General features: G+C 36.8%; 2 protein-coding genes across 2 annotated transcripts; both read left to right on the top strand.

The window, feature by feature from the left end:
* Window positions 1-4,721: 4,721 nt before the first annotated feature.
* On the top strand, window positions 4,722-8,753 carry LOC113339360 (probable potassium transporter 2). The gene is made up of 9 exons (XM_026584648.1): window positions 4,722-4,845; window positions 5,520-5,763; window positions 5,844-6,092; window positions 6,182-6,232; window positions 6,326-6,586; window positions 6,661-6,713; window positions 6,825-6,939; window positions 7,025-7,279; window positions 7,373-8,753. The coding sequence occupies exons 1-9, from the start codon at window positions 4,843-4,845 to the stop codon at window positions 8,464-8,466; spliced, it is 2,325 nt and encodes a 774-aa protein (XP_026440433.1). The 5' UTR covers window positions 4,722-4,842; the 3' UTR covers window positions 8,467-8,753.
* A 1,379-nt stretch (window positions 8,754-10,132) lies between these two features.
* On the top strand, window positions 10,133-13,833 carry LOC113339958 (EIN3-binding F-box protein 1-like). The gene is made up of 2 exons (XM_026585174.1): window positions 10,133-10,497; window positions 11,058-13,833. Exons 1-2 carry the CDS (start codon window positions 10,473-10,475, stop codon window positions 12,941-12,943), a joined length of 1,911 nt encoding a protein of 636 aa, XP_026440959.1. The 5' UTR covers window positions 10,133-10,472; the 3' UTR covers window positions 12,944-13,833.
* The last annotated feature ends 474 nt before the right edge of the window (window positions 13,834-14,307 follow it).

The raw sequence follows: 14,307 nt of genomic DNA, 5'->3' as shown, positions 1-14,307 counted from the left end.
TCACAAACCAACCCAGATACATACGAATATATATGAAAACAAAATGATGTACTCACTTTGACCCCAAAAGCTCAATGCACCAAGATTAAAAAAGCATACTACCTCAATACAACCTCAACCTCTGTGGAAAACAAAACAAAAGGGTGAGCCAAAGCCCAGTAAAGAGTTAACGATACGATAACACGAGTATAAACAATGCCCAAATACAAATAACGATAAGATATCAAATCGAGTAATGCATAAACAATGTGTTAAGTTGTTGAGCATATCCATATCGAAGTATCAAAGGCTTACAAGCCAGTACACAATCAAAATCATCTAAAACCAAGAGTTCACAGTAATCTTTTGTGAGGGTCTGAATAACCATCTGTCGAGGTTTATCAGAAAACCACCCTATCGTCCCGGACGATCTTCCGCAGGTCACCATTAATATGGATTGCCTCTTGTGGGGCCGACAAACTCATCAGTAGTGTTCGTAATCAAGAGGATGCTCAACACAGTTCATAAATAGTTCGCAAACTTCGTTAAATACGAAAATCGTACAAACCATCAACAAAATATTGATTCATACACCATGAAATCAACTTACCTTAGCTTTTCCACATAAAACAAGATCATAAATACAGGTAAGTATTAAACCATAGATATGAGCATGAATTCAGAACCATTAAGTGCATTGAAATCAAAGATTTTGCACGAAAACTTCGTTTTCAAACCACTATTGTTCAAAACTTACCATGGGCCTCATTTCAAATCAAACTCAACAAACGATAACATTTTAGAAACTATAAAGTGCCACTTCTTATACAAAAATCACTAGCAAAAAGAAGGAATTCAATGACTCAAAGAACAAAGGAAACATAACGTAAAATAAGAGCATAATTTTCAGAAACTTCAGTTTGGAAAGCATGTGTTCAAAAATTTGTGTAGGATTCATTACACAATGAAAATTGGTGATTCCTATCTCATTTTTAAGAAGAAAGGATAAAATATCGTATAAAAATATATATGAGAAAATACTAAATTCAGGAACAAGTCAAAATCACTCCAATAAAACCTGTCAATGTAATTACTTCAGAAAAAACTACAGTTTTGAGAGTTCCAACTTAAAAATTCACACAAGATCTATTGCTCAACCAAATTCATCGGTTTTTGGCTCTTTTTAAAGAAGATAATATAATATATTGGATAGAAAATATAAACAAATGCAAATAGTTGAGTAACAAGTCTAAATCACGCTGAAAACTACTGACAGTAAGCTCTCTACAGAAATCAAACAATTTCGATAGTCTTTATTCAAAAATTCACATAGGCTTCATTACTCATCCAAATCTATTAGTTTTTAGATAATTTTAAAGAATACAATATGAATTATTGTATATAAAATATAAACAAAAATAATAAATCAGGTTACAAGGTTGAATCTCTCTGGAAAAATCAGGCAGAAAAAATCAATCTTCTTTTGTTTACTTCAATGATGACAAATGAATGTTGGACAAGGAATTTATCAAGGTTACGCATGTCTCCTCAAGCATCACGACGACGTTTCTCCTTAATTTTAAAAGTTCTGATCTTTCTCGTAGGGGAAACTAAAAATGATACAGATCTTTACAGCTTCATGCAGTTTTGAGAAGATTCAGAGACTAAGGGACATTAGCTGAAGAAGGAGTTACCTAGCTTTACCTGTTCATGGAAGTTTTAACACTTCTTTTCTGGTTAGATTGGTTGGATCTACCACTAATATTGCTCGTTCTGCGAGATTCTTGAGGTTGTCAAATATACCGATCTTAGTTTTTGCAAGGGTTTGCTGATTCTTTTGAAGCTAATCCTGATCATGGGTTTCGGTAACTGGGTCCTTGGGATGAGGTTTGAACTATCGTTTTCCTTTCTGGTAGTGACTATGATTACAATCTTAATTGTGACTGAGTGGCCAACCTACCACTATGGTCAACAAAATATAAGTACCTAAAAATAAATGTAGGGTTAAGGATGAGATGTGTTTTAATTATTTCAGTAACCGTATTTCATATTCGTGCAATATTGATATTCAAATTAGACGAGAGTGCCAGCTTGATTACCGTTGGGGCATAAATAGATATTTTGCAAATATAAAGCGACATTCTTTTATTTGGGAGGTGTTGTATAAATTTCGTTTTTTATTTTATTTTATTTCTTTGTAGTAATTCTAATCGATCTAGGTTAAGCAACATTAGATCAAAATTCTTTTAATCAACATTAGATCAACATTAGGTTAAGTAATTCTTCTAACCGCATATGTTTGGGATAATTCAAGTTTTTAACTGTAAAATCCTTTCAGGTAACTAATTAACTAACTCAAGTTGTGATTGACATTAATCATTAGGCGTTAAATTTCAAATGACTATTGATATTTGCCGTAAAATATATCTTGGTTCAAGTTGTGAATGACATTCATCGATCATTAAGCCCCAAAATTTGAAATGAATATTAATGTTTACTAACCGAAAATGATATACTATGAAAATTATTCTAAGGTAAATCCCAAGAGAGAGTGGGGGACCCACTTCAGCTTTTTACAGATCCAATGTTAGAAGGACTCCACTGATCCTCCTACGAAAAATATCCAGGTTTTTTGGATGTTCATGCAGAATTACTTTATGCTAATATGATATATAAATATCATTGTTATACCTAATGCACCGTATAATACAAGATACATACCCGCCATGATTAATCACAAGATACACAACTGTAAATCAAAATTATATTTGGTGACTGTGGGGGCTCATACTTGAGATAAAAATGTAAAATGACATGAATATGAGAATCAATAAAAAATGGTTTCATTAATTTTGTTGGAACCTATATTCCAACAAAATGTAAATACCATGATTATTCTCGATAATTTATTTCATCTTTCAGTTCCAAGAAACATGAATATATATATATATATATATATATATATATATATATATATATATATATATATATATGTACCCCATAGATTATAGACTATTTACGTTTTTACATGTTTCTTTTGTTAGATGGTTGAAGTGGGGAAAGCACATGATATATACCAGAGTCTAAAGATTTAGAAAGTTATTTTAAAAATTAGATAAGTGAACTTTGAGACTGGGGAGGAAAATCAAAGTGAACTAAATATTAAAAGTTTTCTAATTAACTTTTAGCGAGAAGAAAAATGTTATGATCGATTCATCAGAGTTATATCAACTGAAGCAAACACAAAACTGTTTGATTTATTACAAGAAGCCGTTTTTCACATGTCGGTCAGAGGAAAAAGTTCTATTCGCACATCACCTAACCGGGAAAACTTGGTCAAAACTTATTTCATGTAACTAGTATAGGTCTTGCAGCATGCATAAGGATGAAGCATTTTTTGTAATAAAAATTCTGAAATTGAATTCTACCCTACCACTTTCTCCCATCACGTCCATTTCATCCCTGCTACTAACAATCCTCTTCCAGTGTCTCTAAAGCTATTTCTCACTTTCTCTCTAAATAGTTATTTTTTTAAAATTTTTTTTTACTTCCTGTATATGTTTTCCCCTACCTTCTTTCGTAAAAGATAACATTCCAATAATAAACCCCCTTCCGCGAAATTCCGCGATATCTTTACAACAAATCTTCAACGGATCCATTGATATATAAAAAAATTCAACCTTTTCGTTTCCTCGGTTTACCAAATGACAAACCCTAGACACAACTCAAGATTTGTTACTATCCGAGTAAGAGATCCGCTAAACAATGGTAAGTCTTTGATTTTACTGATGCAATTGCCCCAAGATTTTCAAATTATATTTTTGTTTGAAATGTTCAATTTGTTAGTATTTTGTTTTATCAAGGATTTCCAATGTTCATGTCCGCTGGGTTTAAGGCTTACTAAGGCCATGCACACCCGACATCATTAAGAATCATACATGAGCCTCAATAGTGTATTGGATGTGGAATTGCATTAGGTATTTTTCTTAAAAAACTGGAGATAAAAGTATCTTGTATATGGCTAGTTTGCAAAGAATATCTATTGATTCAAGTTGTGTTTGACATTCATCTTGATCCCAACAGTTTAAATGATTATGGATATTTGCCAATCGAAAATAATATATATCCGTGAAAATTTTAGGTATCTATCTCGATAGGCGGTGGAAGATCCATCCAAGCCTTTTACCATTCCAGAAGGGGTCCTACTCTTAACCACTATATCTTTATACACGAAAACATCTAAGATTTTTGCCACTTGAAAAATGACAGTATCTCTTAAAAAAAAAAAAAAGAAGAAGAGGGAGGACATATACCATTTTACCACATGCATTGTGGATGCTATAACAAGTTACATACCTACCATCATTAATCAAATCGAGATTATATTGGTAACTACGGGGCTCATATTTGAGATAAAAATATAAGTTACATGAGTAATCATTAATTTTGTTAGAACTACATATATTCTAGTAAAATGTAAATGCTATGATTACTAGTAATTACTTTGTCAAACTAGAAAAATTGATAGAAAAGGTTGGAAAAAGTTTAACTTGTTCTCGTAATTTTTTTTCACCCTCTCCAAATAATTACTACTTGTTAGTTTAACTTGTTCTTGTAATTTTTTTTCACTTTCCTCTCCTTGTATGCGGCTGCCCCTACCTTCTTCTTAAAAGATACCGACCGGTGTCTTTAACATTCCAATGATAACCCCCGCGAAATTCCGGGGTATTCTTACAGCAAACATTCGATGGATTCATTCAAACATAAAAAACTCAACTTTCTTCGTTTCCTCGGTTTGGCAAATGACAAACCCTAGACACAACTCAAGATTTCTTGCTGCCTGAGCAAAAGATCCGCTTAACAATGGTAAGTATTTGATTCTACTGATGCAAAACGATCATTTCTACCCCGTGATTTTACAAGATTTCCATTTTTTTTTGATTGCTTGAATCATTTTGTTAGTTTTTTTTATTTGATCAATGATTTCCAATATTCATGTCCGTTGGGTATGTAAGGCCACACACACCCGGCATTTAGGAATCGTAGATGAGCCTCGATATAATGCATTGGCTGTGAGATTGTACTTGATATCGAGGAATTTGTTTCTTTGGTATCTTTTGGTATGGAGTGTCCATAAGGTGTTTCCCGTTAGTTCCCAATGCAGAGTTAGAATCTATCCATGGAGCTCTGGAGCTGAATATAAGATATTGCGGAATAGTTAAGAGGTGACAAATATGTAAAAATGTGGTCTTTAAGTGGGTGAGGTGGTGAACTGTGAAGGTTGCTTCCTGTGGGTCCTCTTGATTCACATGTCCGATTGGTTGTGTGTGTCTCTGCAACTTCCATTTAGTGCCATAACCCCAATTCATTTGAAGCTAAATGTCATTTCTCGGTTTGCTCCATGTAGAAACTTATGTCATGGGTCTAAGACTCTTAGAATTTCTTCTTGGTGTATCTTTCCCCTTTGGCCACTGTGGAACTTAATTAACAATCTAGAAATGATCATTTGTGTTAACAGTGTGTGTACTGCTTGCAATCAGGTTCTCTGGAAGAGCGAGTATAAACAGGTTATCCTTTTAGCATATCAGAGTTTCGGTGTAGTTTATGGTGATTTAAGTACATCTCCTCTTTATGTTTTTAAGAGTACATTCTCCGGGAGGTTGCGCCATTATCAAACTGAAGACACAATATTTGGAGTCTTTTCCTTAATATTTTGGACTTTCACATTGCTTCCTTTGTTAAAGTATGTTTTCATAGTGTTGAGTGCAGATGATAATGGTGAAGGTACGAGCAGATGTGATTTTCAAGTCTTGTTCTCTCCGTCAATCATTTTCAGCTTACGTTATTCTTATGATCACTATTAGGTGGGACATTTGCACTGTACTCCCTCCTTTGCAGGCATGCAAAATTCAGTTTGCTTCCCAACCACCAAGCTGCCGATGAGGAGATCTCTACTTACTATAGCCGCGGTCAGTCAGAAAGGATTAGTAATTCCTCCCCATTAAGAAAATATCTGGAGAAGCATAAGAAGTCTAGAATTTTTTTACTTCTTTTAGTGCTGTTTGGTGCTTCCATGGTGGTTGGTGATGGTGTTCTGACTCCTGCAATTTCTGGCAAGAATTTTGTACCTTACGTATTCACTTTTAGCGACAGATATCTTCCATAACAGTATAACTAAACCCAAATAATTGTTTCTATGTAGTTTTATCTGCCGTTTCCGGGCTACAAGTTCGTGCAACAAACTTACAACAAGGTATGCACTGCGGCCAATAGACATTACCTTCAAGTTTAAGTCATAACTATCTAATTCATAGCGAAGTTGCTTACTGTTTGAATGGAAGAACAGGTCCTATAGTTGTTATTGCTTGCATTGTATTGGTTGGCCTCTTTGCTTTACAGCACTGTGGTACTCAAAGAGTAGCTTTCATCTTTGCACCCGTTGTTACGGTCTGGTTACTTTGCATCGCTACTCTCGGCATTTACAATGTCATTGTATGGAACCCAAGAGTGTACCGTGCCATTTCCCCGTATTATATTTACCTGTTCTTTAGGGAGACAGGGAAAGATGGTTGGATATCTGTTGGTGGAATACTTCTTTCTGTCACAGGTAATTTTGGTGTTTCCAAATCCGTTCTTTCATATTCACAATGGAGGAGTAATGTGTTCTCCTGTTCCTAACAGGCACTGAAGCTATGTTTGCTGATCTCGGCCACTTCACAAATATATCTGTCAGGGTATGTTGGAACCAAATTTAGGTTCCAGTTCAATTTTGTCGGTAAAATTCGGGTGTTTCTAGTTTGGTCGATTTTTTGTCAGAAATGCATTTTTACTTTCACTTCTTGCAGCTTGGATTTGCTTGCCTAGTTTACCCTTGTCTGGTACTTCAATACATGGGGCAGACTGCGTTTCTTACAAAGAACTTTTCTAAGCTATCGATAAGCTTCTATGCGTCTATTCCTGGTAAGCCTTCTGAAAATTTAGCTTCACTTACAACTGACATACATATGTTTCATACTTTCCCTGATCTCTGTCTCTATTTCGGCAGAGCCGGTATTTTGGCCAGTTTTTGTTATTGCCACATTAGCTGCAGTTGTGGCTAGTCAAGCTGTCATCTCTGCAACATTCTCAATTGTAATGCAATGTCATGCTTTGGGTTGTTTTCCCCGTATCAAGGTCGTCCACACATCAAAGTGGATATTTGGCCGGATATATATTCCAGAGATAAACTGGATCCTAATGCTTCTTTGCCTGGCTGTCACAGTCGGTTTTCAGGACACAACCATAATTGGAAACGCTTATGGTAAATCACCGGTTTCGTCAATTCAGCACTGGGCAATTCGATATAGTTTGTCTCCTTTAGTTGAAAGCTAAGAACTGTGTTTCTAAATTTCAGGCATTGCAAGCATGACAGTGATGTTTGTGACGACATGGTTAATGTCTTTGATAATCACCTTTGTTTGGCAGAAGAACATCGTATTTGCGTTCGTATTCCTTCTGTTCTTTGGATCAATTGAGGCATTCTATCTGTCAGCTACCTACGTAAAAATTCCGCAAGGTGGATGGGTACCGATAGTTCTATGTTTCATTTTCATGGTCACTATGTATGTGTGGCATTACGGAACACGGCGGAAGTACATGTTTGATGTACAAAACAAGGTCTCAATGAAATGGATCCTCACACTTGGTCCTAGCTTGGGAATTGTCAGAGTCCCAGGTATCGGATTAATCTACACAGAGCTCGTCACCGGAGTTCCTGCTATTTTCTCCCACTTCGTCACCAATCTCCCTGCATTCCACCAAGTTCTCGTCTTTGTGTGTGCCAAATCTGTTCCCGTTCCTTACGTTTCTCCAGATGAACGGTATCTAATTGGAAGAATCGGACCGAAAAACTACAGGATGTATCGGTGTATAGTTCGTTATGGCTACAAAGAGATTCAAAAAGATGATGAGAACTTTGAGAACAATCTTGTGATGAGTATAGCGGAGTTTATCCAGTTAGAAGCGGAGGGTTCAAGCTCGTACGAAGGATCTGTAGACGGAAGAATGGCAGTTGTTCCAAATACTGAGAGAGATGGATCATGGCTTGTAATGTCAGAACCTTCTACTATGGACGGAGACAACGAACAATCTTGCAGTACCATCAGAAGCAGTAAATCAGCTACGCTGCAGAATCTGCAAACATTTTATGAACAAGAATCACCTGCACTAGGCCAGAGAAGGCGCATTCGTTTTATAGTGCCTAATGCAGATCATTTGGACCAAGAAGTTGAAGAAGAGCTTCTTGAACTCGCGGAAGCTAAACATGCAGGAGTTGCATACATAATTGGTCATTCGTATATAAAAGCACGAAGGAATTCATCATTTCCTAAGAAGTTTGTGATTGACGTGCTGTACTCCTTTCTTCGGAAGAACTGTCGCCGTCCTGCTGTGGCTTTAAACATCCCTCATATTAGCACAATCGAAGTCGGCATGATTTACTACGTCTGAAAGGTACAAGGATCCCATGTCTTTAAAATGCATCATGCTCCAGTATTTTGCAAGAAATGCAACTTTCAGCAGGCGGCACACTGTCAGCTGTGCATATCTCTGAAGGCTGTGCCATATCCATGTCGCGGCTGCGGAAAATGGTGCGAATTTCTGCTCAACAGTAACACTTTAACCTTGTTATTATGTGAAATTTACAGTTTATTGTTCAAATTTGTAATCTTCTGTGGTGGTAAGAAAAATAACTACTGCCGAAATTTAATTTCTTAGGAAATTTACTTGGGTCAAAACAAGAAAGTTTATTTGGGCCATCATTCGAGTCTTCCCACTCAATTACAGTCAAATTGTCAATCTCCAAAAAGTGATTTTCCTGCAATATAAAATTGCACCTTTGCTCAACCACTACGGGAAACATTCGGCACCAAAACCAAAAAATAAACTTAAAAATATCACTTCTCAAAATCATCATGTACATCATGTACGGTATAATGTATAGTTGCAAGTAGTAACATTTTTTTATTCAGCAGTACAGTAACTTTTTAGAATTCAATCACTTTCCCGTTGAAATTACGGTAAATTTTAGAAATGACTGTAAATTTTAAAATTCAATCATATTTTATTCAACATATCAGTAATTTCTGAGAAATTACTGTAAATTTTATTTAGCAGTTTGGTAATTTTTCAGAAATCACTGCAAATTTTAGAATTCAATCAATCTTCTCTTGAAATTTTATACAGTGTCTATTAAAGAATTTTGAATATCGCAAATCATTGTATTTGGTCTTCCTTGTGGATGCAATCTTAAATTTCCTAGATTGTATTTCTCTCATACTTGAAATTTACGAGAACCATCTTTTAAAGGCTCTAGAGTTTAGTGGACGAACCATTGCACTTAGTGTTATAAGATCATTCATTTTAAAGAATTTCGAAAAATCACTTCTCGTAGATCGAATTAAAATTTCCCAAGAATATCTTCTTGAAATTTCCAAAATTCACTGGACGAGCCAATGCACTTAGTCAACCTGCGAATATTGACTTAAAATTTCCAAAAGAATTGTTTCCCACAAAATTCTAAACCTACAATTTTCCAAAACTAGGAAATTTTCTAGATACGACAATTTATATGTCGTAAATTTGGAATTATCGGGAAACTATATTCTCAAAAGCTCTAAAATTCTTTAGACGAGCCGGATCTCAAGTTATTAGATATCTGAAATTAAAAAACAAATGATCTTGCATCTGACTCGGTCCGAGTCAAAGTCAAATTGTGAGTCAAACCACGATTCAGATATTACAAAAAAACAAAAAAAGAATAGGCAAAAGATTTAATAACTGACTCAACTCAAATCATATCTCATATTGTGAGTCAGATCCAAACAAATAAGGTATTAATCATCCACATAAATGCCTCGAAATTTTCAAGAAGCCGCATCTCATAAAATCCAAACTTAAAATTTTCCCGAACATATTTTTTTTCGATAAGTCCGATTTTTTTTTACGATGACCATTGCACTTAGTCTCCCAAGCAGGCATCTCATTTAATATCCGTTTGCTGGGCTAAGGTGACCACCCAACCATTATGGGGAACAATACTTTCCACTTAAGTATTGTCCGAAAACCACTTTAGCGAAGGCGGTTTCACAAATACAAGTGGTATCCTAACAAGTGGTTTTGTAGGATTCATTGCATTTGGAATGAAAATTGGAAAAATAACGTACCTGGAAATATTGATTGCTGCTTTCCACAAATAAATAAAGCAAGTCAGACATAATTTCACCCCACAATTCCTCTTTCCTCTTCTTCGTCTTCCTCCTCTCAATTTTTGCCCTCTTTAGGGTTCTTCCACGTTAAAATTCTCTCTTCTAATTCTTCTTTGTTCTTCAATCGATTAAAAAAAGGTGGAGTTTTGGAATTTGGGTGATGATATGTCTTGGATTTGTTGATTTGTTGGTGTTTTTCTCCATCTTTTTTGCTCAATTACAAAGGGTTTTACAGTTTGATCTTTACTCATGCCTACTCTCATCAATTTCAGTGGTAAGAATCTTCTCCTTCTCTCTGTTTTGAGGTTTGATTTGGAAATTTATGCTCAAATTTTGATTTTTTTTTTGTGATAAAAATGAGAGTTTACATAGTTGGGGTGATTTTAGCTGAACATATACTCTAAATAGTTTTTGATTTTATCAAAAACCAGAAGAATTTGTTGATTGTGAAAAGGGCAAAGTAATTAGATTGGATTTTCAGAATTTTTTTTTCTCCGGAGATTACAGTAGTACGGCAAATATTGTTCGACTTTACCGACCAAGGATTTAAAAACCCAGAACTTTGAGGATCCAAAGGCCAAAGCCATGATTCTTTTTCTCTTTATTTTACGCTCATCATGTTTGTGAATTCTATGGCTTGTTTACGTCTCTGGGGGTGCTTTTGTTTCATTGAATTGTTGTTTAATGTTGTTAATTTTGTGATTTAAGTGTTAATTTTGTGGATTTAGTTGTGTAAATGGGGTTTTTTTGAGGTTAGATTTGTGTAAAATTGAATGGTTTGATTATTTGGAGGAGTTGGAATTGATTGGTACTGGTTTTTGATTGATTTTACAGGGAATGATGAGTTATTTAGAGGGGCGATGTATGCGAATCTCATGGATTCAAGCATCTTGTCTCTTAGTTCTTGTATGGATGTCTACTACCCTCCTCTTAAGAGGTCTAGAATCAGTCCATTCGTCTTCGCGGAACAAGAGGTTATTGTTCAAAAGAAGCAGCAGCCATCTATTGAAGTTCTCCCCGATGAGTGCTTATTTGAGATCTTCAGAAGGTTATCAGGAAATGAAGAGAAAAGCTTATGTGCTTGTGTTTCTAAAAGATGGCTTATGCTTTTGAGCAGTATCCGGACCGAGGAAACTGTTAAGGTGGTTTCTGAAAAAGTTAGTCAGGAGGAAGTTGAGAGTGATGGTTATCTATCTAGGTGTTTGAAAGGGAAGAAAGCTACAGACAACAGACTTGCTGCAATTGCTGTTGGAAATGCTGGATGTGGTGGTTTGGGCAAGCTTTTGATCCGAGGAGACAACAGTGTTCGTGGTGTTTCAGATGTTGGTCTTGCATCAATTGCTCGTGGATGCCCTGACTTGAGGGTGCTTTCTGTCTGGAGTGTTCCAACTGTTGGTGATGAAGGTCTAATCGAGATTGCAAATGGCTGCCACAAGTTAGAAACTCTGGACCTTAGCGAGTGCCCTTTCATCTCCGATAAGGCGTTGGTTGCTATTGCTGAGAATTGCCATAATTTGACTTCATTGACAATTGAGTCATGTTCAAGAATAGGGAATGACGGTCTTCAGGCAATTGCAACAGGCTGCCCAAAACTGCACTCAATCACAATCAAAGATTGCCCACTTGTAGGGGACCAAGGAATCTCATGTTTGGTGTCTTCTTCTTCTAGTACCTTGTCGAAGGTTAAACTCCAGAATTTGAACATTACTGAAGTGTCTCTTGCAATTCTAGGTCATTACGGCAGGAGTATTACAGATTTGGTACTTACTGGTCTACAGAATGTCAGTGAAAGAGGCTTTTGGGTTATGGGTAACGCTAAAGGACTCCAGAAGTTGGTCTCTTTCGCGGTTACCTCATGCCGAGGGTTTACAGATGTAGCCATTGAGGCATTTGGAAAGGGCTGCGCTAATTTGAAGAATTTATCCCTCCACAAGTGTTCTTTTGTTTCTGACAATGGATTGGTAGCTTTCACCAAGAACTCAGCATGTATTAAAAGCCTGCGTCTAGAGGAGTGCAATAGGATTTCCCAGTATGGTGTTCTTGCTGCCATCTCTAACTGCGGTTTGAAGCTGAAGGCACTTTCCCTTGTTAAGTGCATGGGTATCAAGGATATAGTATCAGAAGCTCATCGTCTCACTCCCAGCAAATCTCTACGATCTCTGTCTATTAGTGACTGCCCTGGTTTCGGCAGTGTTAGCTTGGCCGTAGTGGGGTGGCTCTGCCCACAGTTGAAGAACATAGATCTCAGCGGTCTTTGCGGAGTTACTGATGCTGGATTTCTCTCAGTGGTTGAGAACTGCGAGGCTGGTTTAGTGAAGGTTAACTTAAATGGCTGCATTAATATCACAGATGCTTCAGTTACTTCCTTGGCTAGGCTTCATGGAGAAACCCTCCATAGGTTAAACCTTAGTGGCTGCAGTATGGTTACTGACGTTAGCTTGGGTTCAATGGCAGTAAACTGTGGAATGCTCAAAGAGCTCGATGCTTCAAAGTGTGCTATTACAGATTTTGCGGTTGCTTCACTTTCTTGTGCAAAGGACCTTGAATTGCAGATCCTATCCTTGGCTGGTTGCTCTCAGATATCAGACAAGAGCTTGCCTTACCTAGCTGACATGGGCGAGACATTAATCGGATTGAATCTCCAGCAATGCAAGGCACTAAGCAGCAGCATGATTGACCTGCTTGTGGAGAGTCTCTGGAGATGTGACATCCTCGCTTAACACAATCCTGGGAAGCAGTAGAAGAAGCCCTTGACAGCTGAAGGGTAAGAAATGTCAGATAACAGTAGCCGAAGAAGAAGCAGTATCAGAATTCTCTCTCTCTCCCTTTCTCTTATTATTATAGTTACCACTCTTACACGGGTAGTAGTAGCAGCATCCATCCCACTTACCCCGTAGGTCCTCCTTTTGGTGTCTTGGTTGTTTTCCACGGGACTTTGGCAGATCATTTTCTCCTATTTTTTTCAGGGTTTCCTGTTGCCAGGTGTTTTGGTTCCCTATTATTGGGGGAGCCACCTTTTTGCCATAGTCCTTTGTTAATTCAGTCACCGAGTCATAGTTATAGGGTATCAGTTCTTTTCCGATTTCCTTTGACGTGGGGTGGTCTCAAGTTTTTTGTATTACCGGGTACCTCTTCCTGGTGGTGCTTTTTGGCTCTCTTTTGTTGGGGTTACAGTTCTTAAAATGTGTCTGCGTGTGTGTCTGGTTGCATTGGTCGTGTTGGTCTTGCTTTTATGAAGTCGTTTAAATAAAATGCTGGAAATAATGTGTTTTCCGCATAGTGATTGTCGTGTCAGGTCAGGTCGAGTCGAGTGTGTTTTCCTTTCAGTCAAGTAGTACCACTGGTTTGAAGTTGTGTCTTCGAGTCAATTGTAGTGATGTAATGTAGTTGCAGTTTGTGGAAGTTCAGACGGTGGAAGTCCTAAGATAACAGAGCTTTGGCAATGGTAGGAGGTTCTTTTAGTCTCCTGCCATTACGACATTAGTCGTTTTTTTCTCTTTATTTTCCAAGCTCTAGTTATGTTACACGATGCTTCCATTTTGAATTATCTGTACTCTGCAACTCCTTTTTATGTTACATGAATAAAAATGTTATTATTAGTGTTTTATAATCTCTCTCTCTCTCGCCTTCTCTTTTATTGCATTTTTTTTGTTATTATTAGTGTTTTATAATAATAACTGCGTCCAGAAGATCAAAATTAGCTAGGTAAGGTACAGGGGACTTCCTTGCAGTTGCTGCTTTTTGATCTCGGCAAATATAGGGTATCATATCATCTTTCACTGACTTCACATTCTTCTAGTTGATGCATTAACCAAGGTTTATGCTTATAAATGTCAAGCAGTAACAAGTACTGGCTAGAAGATAGAAATTAACTTAGATATGATATCCTCTGGAACATGTAAAAGGATATCCTTGGGAACATGTAAAAAGTTACAGGTTTTAAGAAATCTGGAGTGGTTTCTGTGCTGAATCTGAGTTTAACATCTGAATCTAAGAAAAAACAAGAAAATCAGAAGAATCAAGTGGGGGAAGTTGTGAAGATGACGTGGTCATGCTGTCCTTGTTCCTCTCCTCTTCCTGAGAA

This window comes from Papaver somniferum, unplaced genomic scaffold, assembly GCF_003573695.1.
Source record: "Papaver somniferum cultivar HN1 unplaced genomic scaffold, ASM357369v1 unplaced-scaffold_21, whole genome shotgun sequence".
Lineage (NCBI taxonomy): Eukaryota > Viridiplantae > Streptophyta > Magnoliopsida > Ranunculales > Papaveraceae > Papaver > Papaver somniferum.
The sequence above is the reverse complement of the archived record's forward strand: the minus strand, read 5'-3'. Positions and strand labels throughout refer to the sequence as shown.

What these genes read in the sequence shown, in the direction of transcription:
- LOC113339958 (XM_026585174.1), top strand. Translation starts at nt 10,473, where the DNA reads ATGCCTACTCTCATCAATTTCAGTG. An exon ending in TACTCTCATCAATTTCAGTG is followed by an intron (nt 10,498 to 11,057) that starts GTAAGAATCTTC and finishes TTGATTTTACAG; the next exon opens with GGAATGATGAGTTATTTAGA.
- LOC113339360 (XM_026584648.1), top strand. An exon ending in TGCAGATGATAATGGTGAAG is followed by an intron (nt 5,764 to 5,843) that starts GTACGAGCAGAT and finishes GATCACTATTAG; the next exon opens with GTGGGACATTTGCACTGTAC. An exon ending in CTTCTATGCGTCTATTCCTG is followed by an intron (nt 6,940 to 7,024) that starts GTAAGCCTTCTG and finishes CTATTTCGGCAG; the next exon opens with AGCCGGTATTTTGGCCAGTT.